Source organism: Taudactylus pleione, unplaced genomic scaffold (assembly GCF_031769625.1).
Source record: "Taudactylus pleione unplaced genomic scaffold, aTauple2 ptg000445l, whole genome shotgun sequence".
In the NCBI taxonomy this organism is placed as follows: Eukaryota; Metazoa; Chordata; class Amphibia; order Anura; family Myobatrachidae; genus Taudactylus; species Taudactylus pleione.
The window spans coordinates 325,360-342,671 of NW_028284847.1; the positions used below are offsets into that span (position 1 = coordinate 325,360).

At 40.6% G+C, this 17,312-nt stretch overlaps 1 protein-coding gene across 3 annotated transcripts; it reads left to right on the forward strand.

The window, feature by feature from the left end:
- The first annotated feature begins 1,309 nt into the window (after positions 1–1,309).
- On the forward strand, positions 1,310–8,325 carry LOC148505653 (uncharacterized). Of its 3 annotated transcripts, none has more exons than XM_088447933.1 (7): positions 1,310–1,367; positions 4,402–4,555; positions 5,010–5,267; positions 5,347–5,470; positions 5,587–5,684; positions 5,780–5,897; positions 7,213–8,325. In XM_088447933.1, exons 2-7 carry the CDS (start codon positions 4,409–4,411, stop codon positions 8,271–8,273), a joined length of 1,806 nt encoding a protein of 601 aa, XP_088304059.1. In that variant the 5' UTR covers positions 1,310–1,367; positions 4,402–4,408; the 3' UTR covers positions 8,274–8,325. The 3 variants fall into 3 exon arrangements, with proteins under 3 accessions (XP_088304059.1, XP_088304060.1, XP_088304061.1); XM_088447934.1 differs by having other exon boundaries at positions 5,010–5,201; positions 7,213–8,324; XM_088447935.1 differs by lacking the exon at positions 1,310–1,367 and adding an exon at positions 1,396–1,433.
- Positions 8,326–17,312: the final 8,987 nt, after the last annotated feature.

Genomic DNA, 17,312 nt, shown 5'->3' on the forward strand with positions numbered 1-17,312 from the left:
TGTGTTAATAATCTCGGCAGTGCCACTTAGTGCCAGGAATAATAATTCTTTTACTTATATTAGCAATTTCCACAGGGACAGCGCTTTACTAAACACATGTGGAAGCGAGTGCTTCCGCATGTTATGGGCCTATTAGTGGTGATGAATAGGCCCCTAGAATGGACATGTAACACACAGCATACACTGTCAGAAGGCACCAAGGCATTCGCCATACCTAGCTTTGATCATCCGCTATCCCAGGCAGTTACCCTTCAGCACTCTGGGGAACAGAACTCACCTCAGGATCTCACCCACAGACCACCTAGAACCCCCCCTGTGATTGCTATGTCTTACACTGGGCCATACCATTGCCTCTATAGAAGTCAACGTTATCAGTCTCATAGTTATTAAAGGGGAAATTCTAGTAGTGCCATGGGAAGTAAGTTCCCGGTGGGGGCACGTCCTCCGTAAAACAGCAAGGAACACAGGGCTGGGCCCCAAGAGAATTACTAATGGCTGCCAATAACAGTATAGGGCACAAGACTTGTATAACCATGATGAAATCTGTAGACATATTTAATTACATATGACTAGCTGCTCTAGGTCTGCAGGTTCAAGGGAGATTGTCGCAGTTTTTGATGGCATAATATTGAAGGGCGGGGATGTGGTTTTGCCAGTCTTCTGCTTCGCTGGCAATAAATAAAATAAAATAAATAAGTTAATATTTCCACCGAGGTGGATAATGGGAAATGTGCATTATAGAGTTACTGGTATTATTACAGATGATCTATCTAAAGCCAGGCATAGAGGGAAGGGGTGTTTTTGGACCCCAGAAATACAGGGTTACACCTGCTAAACTCTACACACTGTTAAGTTAACCAGTTAATTGCATCAGTAGCAGTATGGCATCAATATGAAAATAGCACTACCGAGAGTTACCTCAAGGTGGCGCTGCCGCCTATGCTGGCAGATAGCGGTGTGATGGGTCGGTCTAGCTCTATGCCTGGCGTACAGCAATGCATCCTGGAAGCAATAGTGCCAGTGCTCGTACACAGCATGATAACTTGCACAGGAATGGACTACAATACCCATAGTGCACTTCACAGACGCCTCTCACGCCGAGAATTCACGTCAGCGAATGATAAAAAGGTCTTTAAATGGACAACCCGGAAGTAGGGTGGACCGCAGAACCCGGAAGTAGGGTGGACCGCAGAACCAGGAAGTAGGGTGGACCGCAGAACCAGGAAGTAGGGTGGACCGCAGAACCAGGAAGTAGGGTGGAACGCACAGACAGGAAAATGTTTTTGTTTTTTTTTGGAACTTCCTGTGAGACAGAAGTAGCAGAGAACCGAGAGCATATATTGATGGTGAAATAGATGAAACACCAGGTAATGACATTTACTAGAAGATGTTGTTATATCCCTGCGCCTTGTTGTTTCCTGTACACTGTGCAGGTGGAGCAGACTTTTGTATCTCAGGGAATGGTCATTTATGTTGTAGTCTTTATTTCATGCTCTTTCTCACTATAGTAGGTCAGGAACACAGAGACTCAGCACCACAATAGCAATCAGCTGCTGGCTCTCCCTGGTTTTCATGGACAGCCACAGGTTCTACAGCTCTATCCCTGTAAATATTCCTATTCTTTTCAATACTGACCAATTGCATATTGCATTTATTAACCTTCCGGGTGCTGTTCTCACTAGCTGTTCCTCATGTTCAGCTGATATTTATTGGTCGTCATTTGAAATCACAATAATTACGTTACAGATCATATACAAGGATGGGGATTGTGATACTTGGTGGCCTAGTTGGGGCCGTATCACGTGGGACGCTCTTTGGTGCCACCGAGCAAAGTGTCCCTGAAAACCATTTAAAAATGTCGCCGACTACCGGCCGTGGGTCCACAGACGCACATGTTCCAGATCCAGTCACTTGTCGTTATCCTTTGTGCGTGTGTGATCTCCTCTGAGGCCATCAGTCATTTAACAGTAAGAGAGCAGCCATTCGTGAAGGCAGCTCCTATAAACGGCACGTCCTGCTGTTTAAATAGGATGTAAAAGATTGTAGGTTGTAGGATCTAAGTATTCCCCCTGGGAAATCTGGGACAGGGCCCCTTCAGATATGGGAGAGGAGACGCTTTTCCGTCACATTTCTTTGTAAGTTTGAAATGTATTAGGGACAAATGTAGGGGAAAATAGTGTTTATTCTAGCACCCTGCACCTGTGACACCCCGTGCAGTTTGTTGCATCAGCTGAGTGTGCTAGAAGCACCAGAACAGAGAGCGACACCCCAGGTAGGAAAGAGGAACTGCACGGGGGTGTGAGATGTTGTTACTGACCACTTCTGCTGGTGCTACTTGGTCACCAGACACCCACTATAGCTATCCTGCTGGAATAGAGTAGGATCTCTAAGAATAGTGATGTCAATGATCCATACGTCTGGCAAGAGTTGTTCCACTGAACCACTTACATGGAACACACACAGGTACTCACAAGCCAAAACCCACAAGATGCCATTTCATACAATAAATTAAAATAAGCACTTTAAACATTAGACCAATCCATGTGGGTGATGTGAGCAGGGCGGCCAATCTGGAATTGAGGGTGGACACTAAGTCAACCAGTCAGGGCTAAATTCAACTGGGCCAATGACCTGCGACTTTGTGCTCATGTGCAGTTCATCTCTTCCCCCCCGGTTAGCCATGGCGACTTACCTGTGCTCTTGCAAACAGTAAATCTTTCAACTGAACATTATTCCAAAGTAATTGTTTGCATCAGGGTGTAGCTTTTGGCACAGTGAACTATGAATGGTCAAAAAATGGGATTTGAATGCAATTTACAGTGTTCTGTGATTCAAATAGCTGCACAAATTTGGTTTGAAGATTGGATAACGTCTACTATACTCAAGAATGTGTTGGTTCAGATAACACCATCTCCCTACCTGTGCTCAGATCAGATACCTGTCTGTGTGGCTAATTAGTGTATCTGTCTATGGCCCTGATTCAGACCTGCTCGCTCTGAGCGATTTTTTGCCCATCTGCGCATGCGTATAATTCGTAGTGCGCGTGCGCAAGCCATTCGTTGCGATCTGATTATGGTTGCTCGTAAGCCACTATCAGGTCGCTGCTTTGAGTGACAGTTCAGTTTATGGGAGGTAACGGGAAGGTGCTTGTAAACGGGGGAGTGGTGTTGCGGACGTAGGCGTGTCAGGCGGCCAAAACGCCGTTTAAAGGGCGTGCATAATTAGCAAAGTAGCGTCATTGTACACGTCACCTGTGTGTTTTTCAGCCAGCACTGATCTCTGTGCTTGCGGCAGGCTAAGGCAACCCCAAGGGCTGCGAGCAGCTCCGATGGCTCTCGATGGTCCTGATTAATCCTACATTTCCCGGAGATGACGTGTGTTTTGAGTGGGAAGGGGGCGTCTTTATACACTTGTGAGCCCACTTTGCCGTAGCTCGCTAAAACATAGTGGGTGTTCTTACGCGACGCAGTGCAAGCACTTCATTTAAATATCCGGCCCCTTTTTGCAAGCGAGCGAACGCAACTTGCGAGCGGGTCTGAATGAGCTCCTATGTCCACTGTTGATGAGAAGGGGAAGAGGAAATGTCTCTGTCTGTGTGGCTAAAAAGTGTCTCTATGTGTCTGTGACGAGTGCAGGGGTATCAGTGAAACGCGTTAGTATACAGTCATGCATCTACCATTGACTTAAATGACTCTTTTAGAACAAATCACCTGCTCCTTAGGATTATAACTGCATACTGTCAGCTGCCATTCATTGGACTGTAAAGAACTGTTCTTGTTTGGAGGCTTATTATACTGTGTGAATATACAGCTGCTAATATCGTCCTTTGCTCCCGTGTACTTTTGACTTACCTAATTTGTTTCTCGACCACATATGGATTGTAATGGGGTCTGGATGTTCCTTAATGATTTATTAATCATCATTCCTATGCTGTATGCAGTTTGGTATTATGCCTGATAATTATTAGCCCAGTAATCTTTATATTTAATCATTGAGTCCCTCAAAGAGTCCTTTGGTTTTGTTTGTATACCTGTTATAGTATTGTGAGATTTATAAATTAGAGCCACAGATACATTTTATTGTATTGCTGTGTTTTAGTCACTTGTCCTGTTAGTGCTTTTTGATTCATTTATGTGGGCCGGAAGCGAGCCCGTCTAGGGGCGATCCAATTCTTAGCAGTGGCCGCAAGTTGGCATAGTCGTCTCTCTGGCAACTTGCGGCCACTGGCATTGCAGATTTTCCTGCGGAGCTTGTGGACATGCGTAGAAAAATCGGCAATGTTGCTCTACAGTAATTCTCGCCGGCGCACGTCTTTGAGAATTGAATGGCCCTCTTTGTGTCAAGTGTGGGGGGGATGTGTGTCTGTCAGTTTTGTAACTACATTTTTGTCTCTATTTTTAGATTAAATATGCTGCATGAAGGTGAGACTCATCTGCAGGGAAAAGAATCCAGTATACATCATCCAACTCATACACTGATTGATACAGACAGATGTAACCTGACTGAGAGGATATTAAATATCACCCTGGAGATCATCTTCCAGCTGATTGGAGAGGTGAGGGAGTCTGGGAGAGTCACAGTGACATCACTATTATCTCTATTACTAACACAGGGACCTGACTGGGGAGGTGAGGGAGTCTGGGAGTGTCACAGTGACATCACTATTATCTCTATTACTAACACAGGGACCTGACTGGGGAGGTGAGGGAGTCTGGGAGTGTCACAGTGACATCACTATTATCTCTATTACTAACACAGGGACATGACTGGGGAGGTGAGGGAGTCTGGGAGTGTCACAGTGACATCACTCTTATCTCTATTACTAACACAGGGACCTGACTGGGGAGGTGAAGGGTTCTGAGGAATATTACATGTATCTCTGTCTTGATACTTTAAGGAATTTGGAGATTTGACAATTACATCAGTTAGTCTGTTTATTCAATACCGTAAAGGGGACTAGGAATTAGCTTTGGATGATTATATATTGTTTACTGTCTCTCAACACACAGGATTACACAGTAGTAAAGAAGACTTCTGGTGCATTTGTGACACCCAGCAGCTGCCCCCGTGTGTCAGGAGGACTGAGCAGGACCCAGAGCCCCATCACGGTGCCTCCAACTCACTCACTGATACATGCGAGACACAATGATCAGAAGATCCTGGGACTCACCAACAAGATCATTCAGCTGCTGACTGGAGAGGTGACTGCTGGGAATGGGACATTATACAGTAACGCCAGGGGATGTGTCTGGGTGATCACTGGAGAGGTGACTGCTGGGAATGGGACATTATACAGTAACACCAGGGGATGTGTCTGGGTGATGACTGTATCATTGTGTGTGTCAGGTTCCTATAAGGTGTGAGGACGTCACTGTGTATTTCTCCATGGAGGAGTGGGAGTATATTGAGGAACACAGGGGTCTGTACAAGGACGTGATGATGGAGAATTACCGGCCCCTCACATCACTGGGTAAGAGGAGACTGTCATGTATTGTAATGGGGAGAGCATCTATGGGGCCACCTATATACAAAGCATCTGATAATCACATATATACAGTGTAATCAGTCACTGTGTGTCTCCTACAGATGGGGCCATTAACAGGAATACCCCAGGGAGATGTCCCCGTCCTCTTTATTCCCAGGATGTAGAAGATGAACATCTTAGTATCCCATATGATTATCAGGTATCTGGAATTGGCTTTTGAGGTACTAAAGACACAACTTTTCTCAAAGCTGACATTGAATATGTTCTATTCAGTGTTTATTATGTTGCATTTAGGGTGAGAACCTGAGAATTGTGGAGGTTGATCTATCAGACATTGATGGTGAAGAGGAGACGTATGTGAGGGGTGATCAGCAGTGTAAGGAGGAGGAAATCCCTACAGGAATCCGCACAGGTGAGTAATAAACACTTATTACAAAAAATATATTCTCTGTTCTGTCGCTACAGCAATCTCTTATCCTACGTCATCCTCTGTCACTGCAGACGAATGAGGTAAAGTATCTGCCCAGTGGAGGAGTCCGGAGCTATCAGCCCCTATTATACTCCTGCTCTCCTCCTCACATCATGTCACTGTGTGTTACCAGCCCAGAGATCTGACCAGTCTCCTCCCCACACTCTCTGGTGTATCTCATACATCAGGAGCCATCAGCCCCTATTATACTCCTGCTCTCCTCCTCACATCATGTCACTGTGTGAAACCAGCCCAGAGATCTGACCAGTCTCCTCCCCACACTCTCTGGTGTATCTCATACATCAGGAGCCATCAGCCTCTATTATACTGCTCTCCCTCTCACATCATGTCACTGTGGGTTACCAGCCCAGAGATCTGACCAGTCTCCTCCCCACACTCTCTGGTGTATCTCATACATCAGGAGCCATCAGCCCCTATTATACTCCTGTTCTCCCCCTCACATCATGTCACTGTGTGTTACCAGCCCAGAGATCTGACCAGTCTCCTCCCCACACTCTCTGGTGTATCTCATACATCAGGAGCCATCAGCCCCTATTATACTCCTGCTCTCCCCCTCACATCATGTCACTGTGTGTTACCAGCCCAGAGATCTGACCAGTCTCCTCCCCACACTCTCTGGTGCATCTCATACATCAGGAGCCATCAGCCTCTATTATACTCCTGCTCTCCCCCTCACATCATGTCAGCCTATGTTGTAACGTTAGGAGAAAACTGGTACGTATTGGCACCAGTCGTATTCCTGCCTGATGAAGGACTTTGAGAGCTTTTAAGAGCTATTTCTGAGCGATAAATCATCGCTACTATCAATGATCCAACAGATTATTATCATTAATATCCTTTATTTATATGTCGCTACTAGGGGTCCTTACAAGGTACATAGACCGAAAGATCACCGCTAACACTCAAATCTCTCCTGACTGTCCTGATTTCAGTCCAGCATCCTGCCCCGCAGAGGCAGCGATAACCACCCCCTACTGTTGGGGGCAGCGTTGTGGTGCCCGGCCATTACCTGCTGTAGGCAAATTCCTGGTTTATGCAAATACCACCAGTAGGAGAGGTCAGTGATCACCATTTACCAACTTTAGCAAAACCGAACGTCTTGGGAAAATCAGCTTATCCCCTCACAAATAATAAGGAATGTTTTTGGTTACGTCAAAAAAAAAACTTTAATTGTACAAAAAAAATAACATTTGTCGGTGTAAACATTAATATTTCCATATGTTTATTTTATTTCCAGAAGATGGATCCAACAGCAGGAATACCTTGGAGGGACATCTCATTTTGGCTACAGACTGTAAGATAGAAGATATCACACAGGATACTCCAGGAGAAAATATCATTATTTCAAATATACATGCAGTACTTAGTAGTACAGATTTATTATCTGAACCGTCTACTCATGGGCCATGTTTTCTGGATAACTCCGATATTGTCACCCATCGTGGTGGCGAGATGTATACATATATTAATTATGATGAATGTTTGTATCATCATGATGATCTTACTTTGCCGCAGAAAACTGACACAGAGTGTAAGAAATTTCCATATTCTGCACACGGGCAAAGTATTACACAGAAGTCAAGTATTTTTGTACATCAGAGAAGTCGCACGGGCGAGAAGCCGTTTCCATGTTCTGAGTGTGGGAAATGTTTCACCCAGAGATCTTATCTTGTCAAACATCAGAGGATTCACACGGCGGTGAAGCCGTTTTCGTGCTCCGATTGCGGGAAATGTTTTAGAAAGAAATCCCACCATCTTCAGCATCAGAGGACTCACACAGGGGAGAAGCCTTTTTCCTGTTCCGACTGTGGGAAATTTTTCGCCCACAAGTCTAATTATGATAAGCATCAGAAAATTCACACCGGCGAGAAGCCGTTTTCCTGCTCCGAGTGTGGGAAGCGGTTTACGCAGAAGACGAACCACCTTCAGCACCAGCGGATCCACACAGGGGAGAAGCCGTTTTCCTGTTCTTATTGTGGGAAATGCTTTACGCAGAAATCAGGCTTTTATAAACACCTGAAAATTCACACCGGGGAGAAGCCGTATTCCTGTCCTGAGTGCAGCAAACGTTTTACCCACAAGTCCCATCTTATTCAGCATCAGACAATTCACACGGGGGAGAAGCCGTTTTCCTGCTCTCTTTGTGGGAAGTATTTTGCGCACAAATCAAGCTTTTACAAACATCAGAGTGTTCACTCCGGGGCAAAGCCGTTTTCTTGTTCTGACTGCGGGAAATGTTTTACGCAGAAATCTAGTCTTGTCCGACATCAGAGAGTGCGCGCACATTTACACAGGTGAAAAGTTGTAGATGTGATTATACGTGTAATGTGTTTTATAAATCGAAAAAAAAAGTAAATACAACGCGTTTCGCCTTTTATTCATTGCAAATTTGCCTGTTATTACCCTTGTATGTTTTTCAATCTCCAAAGAAAAAGATTTGCACCAGGATCCAATCAACAGCAAGACATCCCTACTCTGAGGATATCTAATTTGGTGTCACTCTAAGACAGGGCTTCCCAACCACGGTCCTCAAGGCACACTAACGGTCCAGGTTTTAGGGATAGCCATACTTGAGCACAAGTGACTTAATTAGTGCCTCAGTTATTTTGATTTAACCATCTGTGCACAACCATGGATATCACTAAAACCAGGACTGTTAGTGTGCCTTGAGGACCGTGGTTGGGGATCACTGCTCTAAGATATACAAGTTAACATGAAGAAAACTGAGAAAAGAGGTCCTTCCATAAACTGCACTATTGTCTTATTAAACTGTTCACATCAAATATAATGTAACTTTTATTAGTTTATATTAATAACCACATATTAGTGGTATAAACTTTAAAATACAGCTACATAAAAATAAGAGAATAAGGGAGAAAAAAAATTAAATAAAGACTGAGCCTAGTTGCAGAAATACCTATAAGGTATGGACGTGAATTGTTTGACTCAACATATCTATTGTAATTCAAGTTTGACTCAACATATCTATTGTAATTCAAGTACTATATTATGTTTATTTGAGAGCTAATATGTTGTGGTGGATTTTAAATTAGGTTGTGGCTTGGTACAATTTTCCAATACTCGATACAACTAGAAGCTTGTGTCAAACACACCGTGGCCTCAATACTTAATACAGGATAATGTGCTGGTTATGTAGCCATGTACCCAAATTGTTGGGATCAAATATAATGGCTGCAACCAATGAAACGGTGCTTGTTAATTAAATGTGTGTGTGTGTATATATATATATATATACATTATATATATATATACACATATATTTATATATATATATAAAAGCAAGACCTTTGGTAACATTACCTTCGAAATTTTTTCCTGTTGAATCTAAGGGGAGTCATTTAGAAATTTTTTATGAATCAGTTAATGACGATTTAAAAAAAATTAAAATAAAAAATGATCAACATAGTAGTAATCTTACTCCTCTAGAAAGGCAGGCAATGAAACAATTAAAAAGTGATGATGGGCTAATTATCAAAATAGCCGATAAGGGAGGCGCTGTAGTGATACAGGATCAGAAAGCTTATTTGGACGAAGCAATTAAAATTATTGGAGATGTAGAAACTTATCAAAAATTAAGTTCTGACCCCACAGCAAAGTTTAGAGAGGATTTACATGAGTTATTGATTAAGGCCAATAGAGATGGCATTATTTGTAGGGAGGAGTTGGAATTTTTGGATGTTAAACATCCAAGAATTCCAATTCTATATCATATTCCCAAAATACATAAAAATAAAGAATGCCCTCCTGGACGGCCTATTGTTGCAGGGGTCGATTCGCTCACTGCCAACTTGTCTCACTATATTGACTTGAAATTGCAACCATTTGTCAGTAAACAAAAATCGTATCTAAAAGACTCAACATGTCTCCTAAAGGAGATTGAACTGTTTAAGTGGTCCCCCACATTCTATTGGGTTACTATTGATGTACAATCTTTGTACACCTCAATCCCCCATGATAAGGGTATAGAAGCAGTAGATCACATTTTAAAAACAGATTGTAATATCAAAGAAGATGAGAGAATTTTTTTGTTAAAAAGTATTCGTTTTATTTTAGAACATAATTATTTTGAATTTAACGATGAATTTTAGCTTCAAAAAAACGGAACGGCGATGGGGACTAAATTCGCCCCATCGTACGCTAATATTTTTATGGCGAAGTGGGAGGAGGAACATATATATGGTAACGAAAATTTTAGTGACAATATTATGTTTTATCGTAGGTATATTGACGATCTTATTTTAGTGTGGGAGGGAGATTATACTAGTATAGAAACCTTTATAGCACAAATACACATCAACTCTTACAATTTGAAGTTTACGTTTAAATCTGATCCCGTATCTATCGACTATTTGGATCTTAGTTTAGAAATTAAGATGGATAATATAGTTACTAAAACTTTTTTCAAAGAAACGGATGCTAATAGTTTTATCCCTTCTAATAGTTGCCATCTAACAGCTTGGAAGAATAATGTTCCCTATGCACAGTTCCTTAGATTGAGAAATAATTGCAGCAGTTTGGATATTTATTGGTCACAATCGGAAATTTTGAAAAAGATGTTCATTGATAGAGGCTATGGAGTTGATTTAATAGATAAGGCTATGTATAAAGCTTCAGTTAAAGATAGAGGAGAACTTATTAGGAGAAAAGAAGTTATGACTAATAAGAATTATGATAATTATAGACCTTTCATCACTCAATATAATAATGAGAATGTTAAAATAAAAAAGATCTTAGATCGGCATTGGCATTTACTTCTTAAGGATCCTATATTGGGTCCACATCTTCCAAATAGGCCTAATGTAGTGTTCAGGAGAGCTACGAATATGAAGAATATATTAGCCCCTAGTAGAATGAGATCCATAAAAAATATAGCTGATTGTAATCTAAATAGGAGTGAGGGACATTTTCTGGTCAAGAAACCTGGATGTTACCCCTGTAATAAATGTATATGCTGTAAATTTATGGAAAAAATTAACTTTACACATTTAAGTGAGAATGGGAAGAAATATACATTGCAAGGAGTAGTCACCTGCTTAACTAATTTTGTAGTCTATAGAATCACTTGTGAATGCGGGTTAGCATATATAGGGAAGACTAAAAGGTGTTTGAAACTACGTATACAGGAACACCTACGTAACATCAAAAATAATGTTAAGAATCATAGTCTGCCTAGACATTTTTCTGAAATACATAAATCAGAAACAAAAGGGTTAACCTTCACGGTTTTAGAACATATAGAGGATGACCCAAGAGGGGGTAATAGAGAATTAAAATTATCCAAAAGAGAGACATATTGGATATATAGATTAAATACCCTCGTTCCGAAGGGTTTGAATGAAGGGATCGACATAGTTTCTTTTTTATAAAGTTATTGGTTTCTATAAGGTATATTTATATGAATCTGGTGATTTAGCTATGTAATGTATATTGTATGGTATGTAAATCATTTAATGTAAGCTATGTAATGTATATTATATGGTATGTAGATTATTTAATGTAAAACTGGAATATTTTTTTGGATAATTAAGTTTATAATAATATTGATATAAGGGTTTGATATGGGGGTGGAATTATAATTAAATTAAATATTAATAATAGTTATTAAATCCTTGTTAAAATAATAATAATTAAATGGGTTATAATATTAATATGGGGAGTATTATTCATGGGGTGGGTGTTTTAGTATCTAGTAAATATATTGACCCTATATAATATAATATATAATATAGAGGTTTCACATATTTATCAATGAGGTATATAATCACTTAATATTTGTAATTTGTTTATTGTTTATATATGATTGTCTAAAGGTGTAAGGTTTAACTTAATATATAGGGGTCATTAATAGTAGTTAATGTGAGCGGGAGTTTAGTTTATGATATACACATCATTAAATATAGTGGCTATTATAATTGAATAAATAATAAAAAAATAGGACATAGTTTCCTTTTTATAAGTAGAAAAATATGAAAAAATATGTAAGAATATACATTAATATGGAGGATTATATCGTTCCATAAGGTTAGTGATCTATACCATATGATAAGAAGCTTAGTCTATACAAGAGTTATGTGATCAATCACGTTGCTAAGGGTACTATATGCAAAAACAACAGGTGATTAACATTGAAAATGGTGCCGGTTTCTAGGGTAATGGACGTTATGTGCAAAATACAACACCATATTGACATTTAAAATGGCGCCGGTTTCCAGGGTAACGGACGCCAAGTGTTCAGTCACCGCAGAAGCGATTTAAACACAATCTATGTAATGAGTAAGTGTTCTCCCCACTTCAATGGAGTAGGGATATAGATTGGGGTGAGATAGCCCTAAGGCAGGCAAGAACGCCGATCGCCACGAGCCGGGTAGTGATTTTTGGGACACACACGCGACTTTGTTTATTTCCGTTACTATGGTGATATTAGCCGGACATAGAGCTATGAACGATCACATGAGCTCTGTTTAACCAATTATGAGAGAACTACATAAACGAAAGGGAAGCTGGGATTGATTTGTCAATTACTTTATTACATCCATATTAGTACAATAAGATTATAAATGGATAAGCGCTCTACTAGTAGAAATGTTTTGTTATTTAGTTTGGGGAATTGGGTTTATTAGAATCATATTTAAAAGAGGTTTTTTATATATGTTCCATACTCCAATAAGATTTGGGAGGAAGTGATGTCACATCTTTAAGGGTTTATAAGGATGAACAGTGAAGGGTTGTTCATTGTGGCAGTGGGATTGAGAGGAAGAAGGACCTAAAAAGTAAGTGGTGCATTGATTAACTAAAGGAATGTTCCAGTTATGTTCTGGGTTGGAATTTTATTTTATTTTTGTGATAGAATTTATATAGCCTTATTGTTTAAGATAAATGTAAGAGAAACACTATAAGTGAGTTTATGTGATTTAATTATGCTTATTTGCACTTAGTAATAATTATTTAAATTATGGGAGCTTTGATTAATGTATGATATAGATCAAAGTATCCAAACAACTGATGTTATTTGTGTAAAGTTTGAAAATAAGTAATTATTAGAGGGCTATTATTTATTTAGTGATAATAATGAGAAAGTATAAGGTTATTGAGACATATAATTAAGAATTTATACCGTTTAATATCTACAGGTGTTGTATAACCTAATGTTGATGATCTAAAGATCTGATTTATCTCAATATGTACAACGAGTGTGAGGTATTAATTCAAGTTTAAAATTGATGAAAGATGAATATGTTGTTAAGTTACAATAATGAACTGATGGAATCTATATTTTAATTCCAAATAGGTTAATTATTGATTCCAAGAGCCGTTCTGATCACTGTCATACTATATCCTTAAATATATGTATTTCGAGGTACGTTTCCTGTGATATGAACTTTTTATGTGTATTTAGTTATTTTTTTGTACCAGAAACACCCAATGTATTCGTATAAATATGTATTTTATAGATCTACCCCTGATGAAGTCTTGATGTAAGACGAAACGCGTAGGGTTTACACTAATGGTGGACATTATGTTATAAACCTTCATTCATTTGTAAGGTGTGGAAAATCTATTTTTATCTGTATAAAAGATGTTGATGTATTAACATATTTATACATTTATCTATCTGAATTTGCGAATTTTTTAATAAAGATTGTTTTACATTGTATTAATGTTGGCCTTTGGGCCTATCTTGGGTGTTTTTCTGGTATGAGGGTATCTTATAGAACCTCAAGAAGGACGTTAAAACAAGTTTTGTCATATGAACTCTCCAATCAGCTCTGAAAAGCGAGCACGAAAGTTGTTATCTACATTCACAAAACAGAAATAACTGGAGCCTATAAACCCTGAAGGGATTGTTATTTACGAAGAATATAAGAATTGTCTGTATTATTAAGTGTGTTGTAGCGCCCTTGAAGTAATTGTTTTGTATATATATATATATATATATATATATATATATATTATATATATGTGTGTATATATTTACACACTGGATCATACTCTCCTCCTCCGCACCCTTCAGTCCTTTGGCATCTCTACCGTCCATGCTTGGTTCACCTCTTACCTCACCAACCACTCCTTTTCTGTGTCTGCCTCTGGCTCCACCTCCCCCCCCCCTTCCCATTGGTGTCCCGCCGGGTTCTTTCCTGGGCCCCCTGCTCTTCTCCCTGTACACCTCTACACTAGGAGAAATCATCAGCTCCTTTGGCCTCCAATACCACCTTTATGCCGATGACACGCAACTATACCTCTCCTCTCCTGAACTCTCCCCTTCAGTCCTCTCTCAGGTATCCGGCTGCCTCTCCGCCATCTCTTCCTCCTGGATGTCAGAGCACTCTCTGAAGCTCAACATGGACATCATCATTTTTCCCCCTAATAGAGTCTCCACTCCAACCAATCTCGTTATCATTGTTGACAACACCGTCATCCACCCTGTCCCCCAACTTCGCTGCTTGGATGCACGGGCATCATCTCTCCTGTCACCCAACTTCGCGGCTTGACTCCACCCTCTCATTCACCCCCCACATTCAATCTCTGGCTCAATCCTGTCAGTTCCAACATCGCTCGTATTAGGCCTTTCCTCTCCCAGAATGCTACCAAACTTATTATTCATTCACTAATCATTTCTTGGCTTGACTACTGCAACCTTCTCACTGGCCTCCCACATTGCCATCTTGCTCCCCCTCCAGTCTGTTCTCAATGCTGCAGCTAGACTTATCTTCCTCTCCCGCTGTTCCACTTCCGTTGCTCCCCTCTGCCAAAACCTGCACTGGCTCCCATTCCCATACAGAATCCTCTTCAAAATCCTCACCTTCACATACAAGGCCCTCTCTAACTCTACTGCTCCCTACATCTCCAACCTCATCTCCTTACATACTCCCTCCCGCTCACTCCGGTCAGCCAATGACTGTTACCTCTCCTCCACCCTGGTTACTTCATCTCATGCTCGTATCGAAGATTTTGCCCGTGCAGCCCCCCTCCACTGGAATGAGCTCTCTCGCTTGATCAGGCTCTCCCCGATCTTGCAGTGCTTCAAACGTGCACGGAAAACCCACCTGTTCATCAAAGCATACCCTTCCACCACATAACCCTGTCACCAGGTCACTCCCCCTCCTTCCTCAGCCATCTCTGCCTTGCCTACTTCCTGCACTCAGGTTCCCATCTACACACATGCCTCATGTCATCTTCCTGTTTCCCTTCTCCCCTAGATTTTAAGCTCCTAGGAGCAGGGTCCTCCTCCCTGTCTCATAGCCCTATTCTCTAGCACTTCAATGACACCTTCACCTTCCCAGCTGTATTGTGTTGCTAATTGTTACTTGTGCTCTGTTTATATTTTGGTTACTGTATTGTAAAGTAAGTTTCTGTGCACCCTATACTGTATGTACGGCATTGCGGACCACTTGTGGCATCCTATAGATAAAATATAATTATTTTTATATATATATATATATATATATATATATGTTGGTAAATTGCGCTAGAACAAATGGTGGAAGTCCAGGGTAATCAAACAAAGTCCTTATTTTAGTCCCACACTCAGGAAAATAAAAGGGGGGTACACTCCTCGTTCGTATCGAGTGCCAGCTTTAAAGTTTCCAATAGAGGACCGTTGCTCAAAAAGTCCAAGAAATAATAATTCAACAGTAGTGAAACAGCAGCGCCATCTGGTGTGTAAATGTCATAACTGTGTAGTTATTCCAGGAGTATAAATTCTACTTTCACAACTCCGGAAGATAAATATAGTGAAAAAAATAGAAATAATTGCATTAATAATATATCAATTGATATGAGAAGTGTTTTGTGCAAATAAACACCACCTTCACATGTGTACAAAAGTACAATAGTGCATTTCACTCAAAACGTAAAAGTGCAATAATGCTTAATTCACAGCAAAAAGTGCATAGTGCTTGTGCAAAAAATCTCCAAAATATGTACCTTAAAATCAATGAATACCCCTAACCATAATAAAATGCATGTGCTCATACCAATGGCTTTGTCCTGAAGTCCACACTGTCACTCATATAGATTTTGATGGTAAAAACAAGGGAACATAGGTACTAATGAGTAGTATAAAAAAAAAATCACATTTAATAAAAAAGCATCTAAAACGTACATCTAAGAACAAAACATCGAGCTTAGCTGGTTCAGGTCACCAAGTGCAGGGTATGGACCACTTTCACACCAGAATCTCCTCAATACGTTTCATCAACTTGCCAAATGGCTGGACTCCTAAAGAAGTCCAGCCATTTGGCAAGTTGACGAAACGCGTTGAGAAGATGGACACTGGCTTCCTTAGCCTGCAGCTTAGCTGCTTTTACATGACACAGTCTGAGAGGTTTGTGTTCCTCCCTGCCTCCTACAGGTCTGGACTCAGGCCCCTGGCTTATCTTCACTGGGCTCTCTGGCTGCCACAGTCCCACTTAGACTGTCTCCAACGGCAGTCTGACTGGTCTGCCTTCTCATCAGCCCACACCTGGACTCTTTCCACAGGTGTGGCAAAACTTAGTTTAACGATTAACCTGTGTGGTTAAATCCCTCCAGCCCCACACAGAATCCATGGCTCACTATCGCCATCTCCTGTCACAATATATATGTATAATAAGACAATAGCGCACTCTATGAAAGGACCTCGTTTTCTGTTTTCTCCATGTACAGTATTTGTTTTGGTAAATATTGCTCTGTAAATTATATTTCATGTATAACTCACTGGGTTACTTATGTCATTGTTTGCTTGTCCAATTTTATTGTTCCTATATATTACAGCGTTAAATGAAAGTGCTTGGCATACACTAAAATCTCAACATCAGGTGTAATGGTACCAAAAATATCTGTGTTCTACCATTAACATCAATCCAAAAAGTACATCATTCATAACACTGTCTCTCAAAATATTAGTTCCTACTCGGTAACCCAGGACCTCGTCCTTGTTCCTTTACAGTTTTGTTGATTATCAGGTATCCCCAAAGTGCAGCCTGGTTGAGACCCATCAAATTTTTTTTTTTTCTGGATAATTCACTAATGGGAGTTTTTGATTGGCCTCTGACACTGCTCCCTCTATGAGGGGGTTATTCCCATTCTCCCATCACATTCTAACTTTGTTGGCACTGTCAGTCTTGTCCAGTGAAAGATCAACAGGGAAGCTCAGGTTGAGGCTGGGACCATGATCCCATCAAACTTCGACGAGATGGAGAGTAACCTCAGAGACCATTGCTGCTCAGCTGAGTAATGCTGTTCCTAATGTTGCTGGATACCTTGGTTTGTCTTCAGGAATCTTTACACCACCTATGCCTTCCTTGGCGGGGCCCGGTATGTGACTTCATTTAACCC

What these genes read in the sequence shown, in the direction of transcription:
- LOC148505653 (XM_088447933.1), top strand. Translation starts at nt 4,409, where the DNA reads ATGCTGCATGAAGGTGAGACTCATCTGCAGGGAAAAGAATCCAGTATA. An exon ending in TCTTCCAGCTGATTGGAGAG is followed by an intron (nt 4,556 to 5,009) that starts GTGAGGGAGTCT and finishes CTCAACACACAG; the next exon opens with GATTACACAGTAGTAAAGAA. An exon ending in CCGGCCCCTCACATCACTGG is followed by an intron (nt 5,471 to 5,586) that starts GTAAGAGGAGAC and finishes TGTCTCCTACAG; the next exon opens with ATGGGGCCATTAACAGGAAT.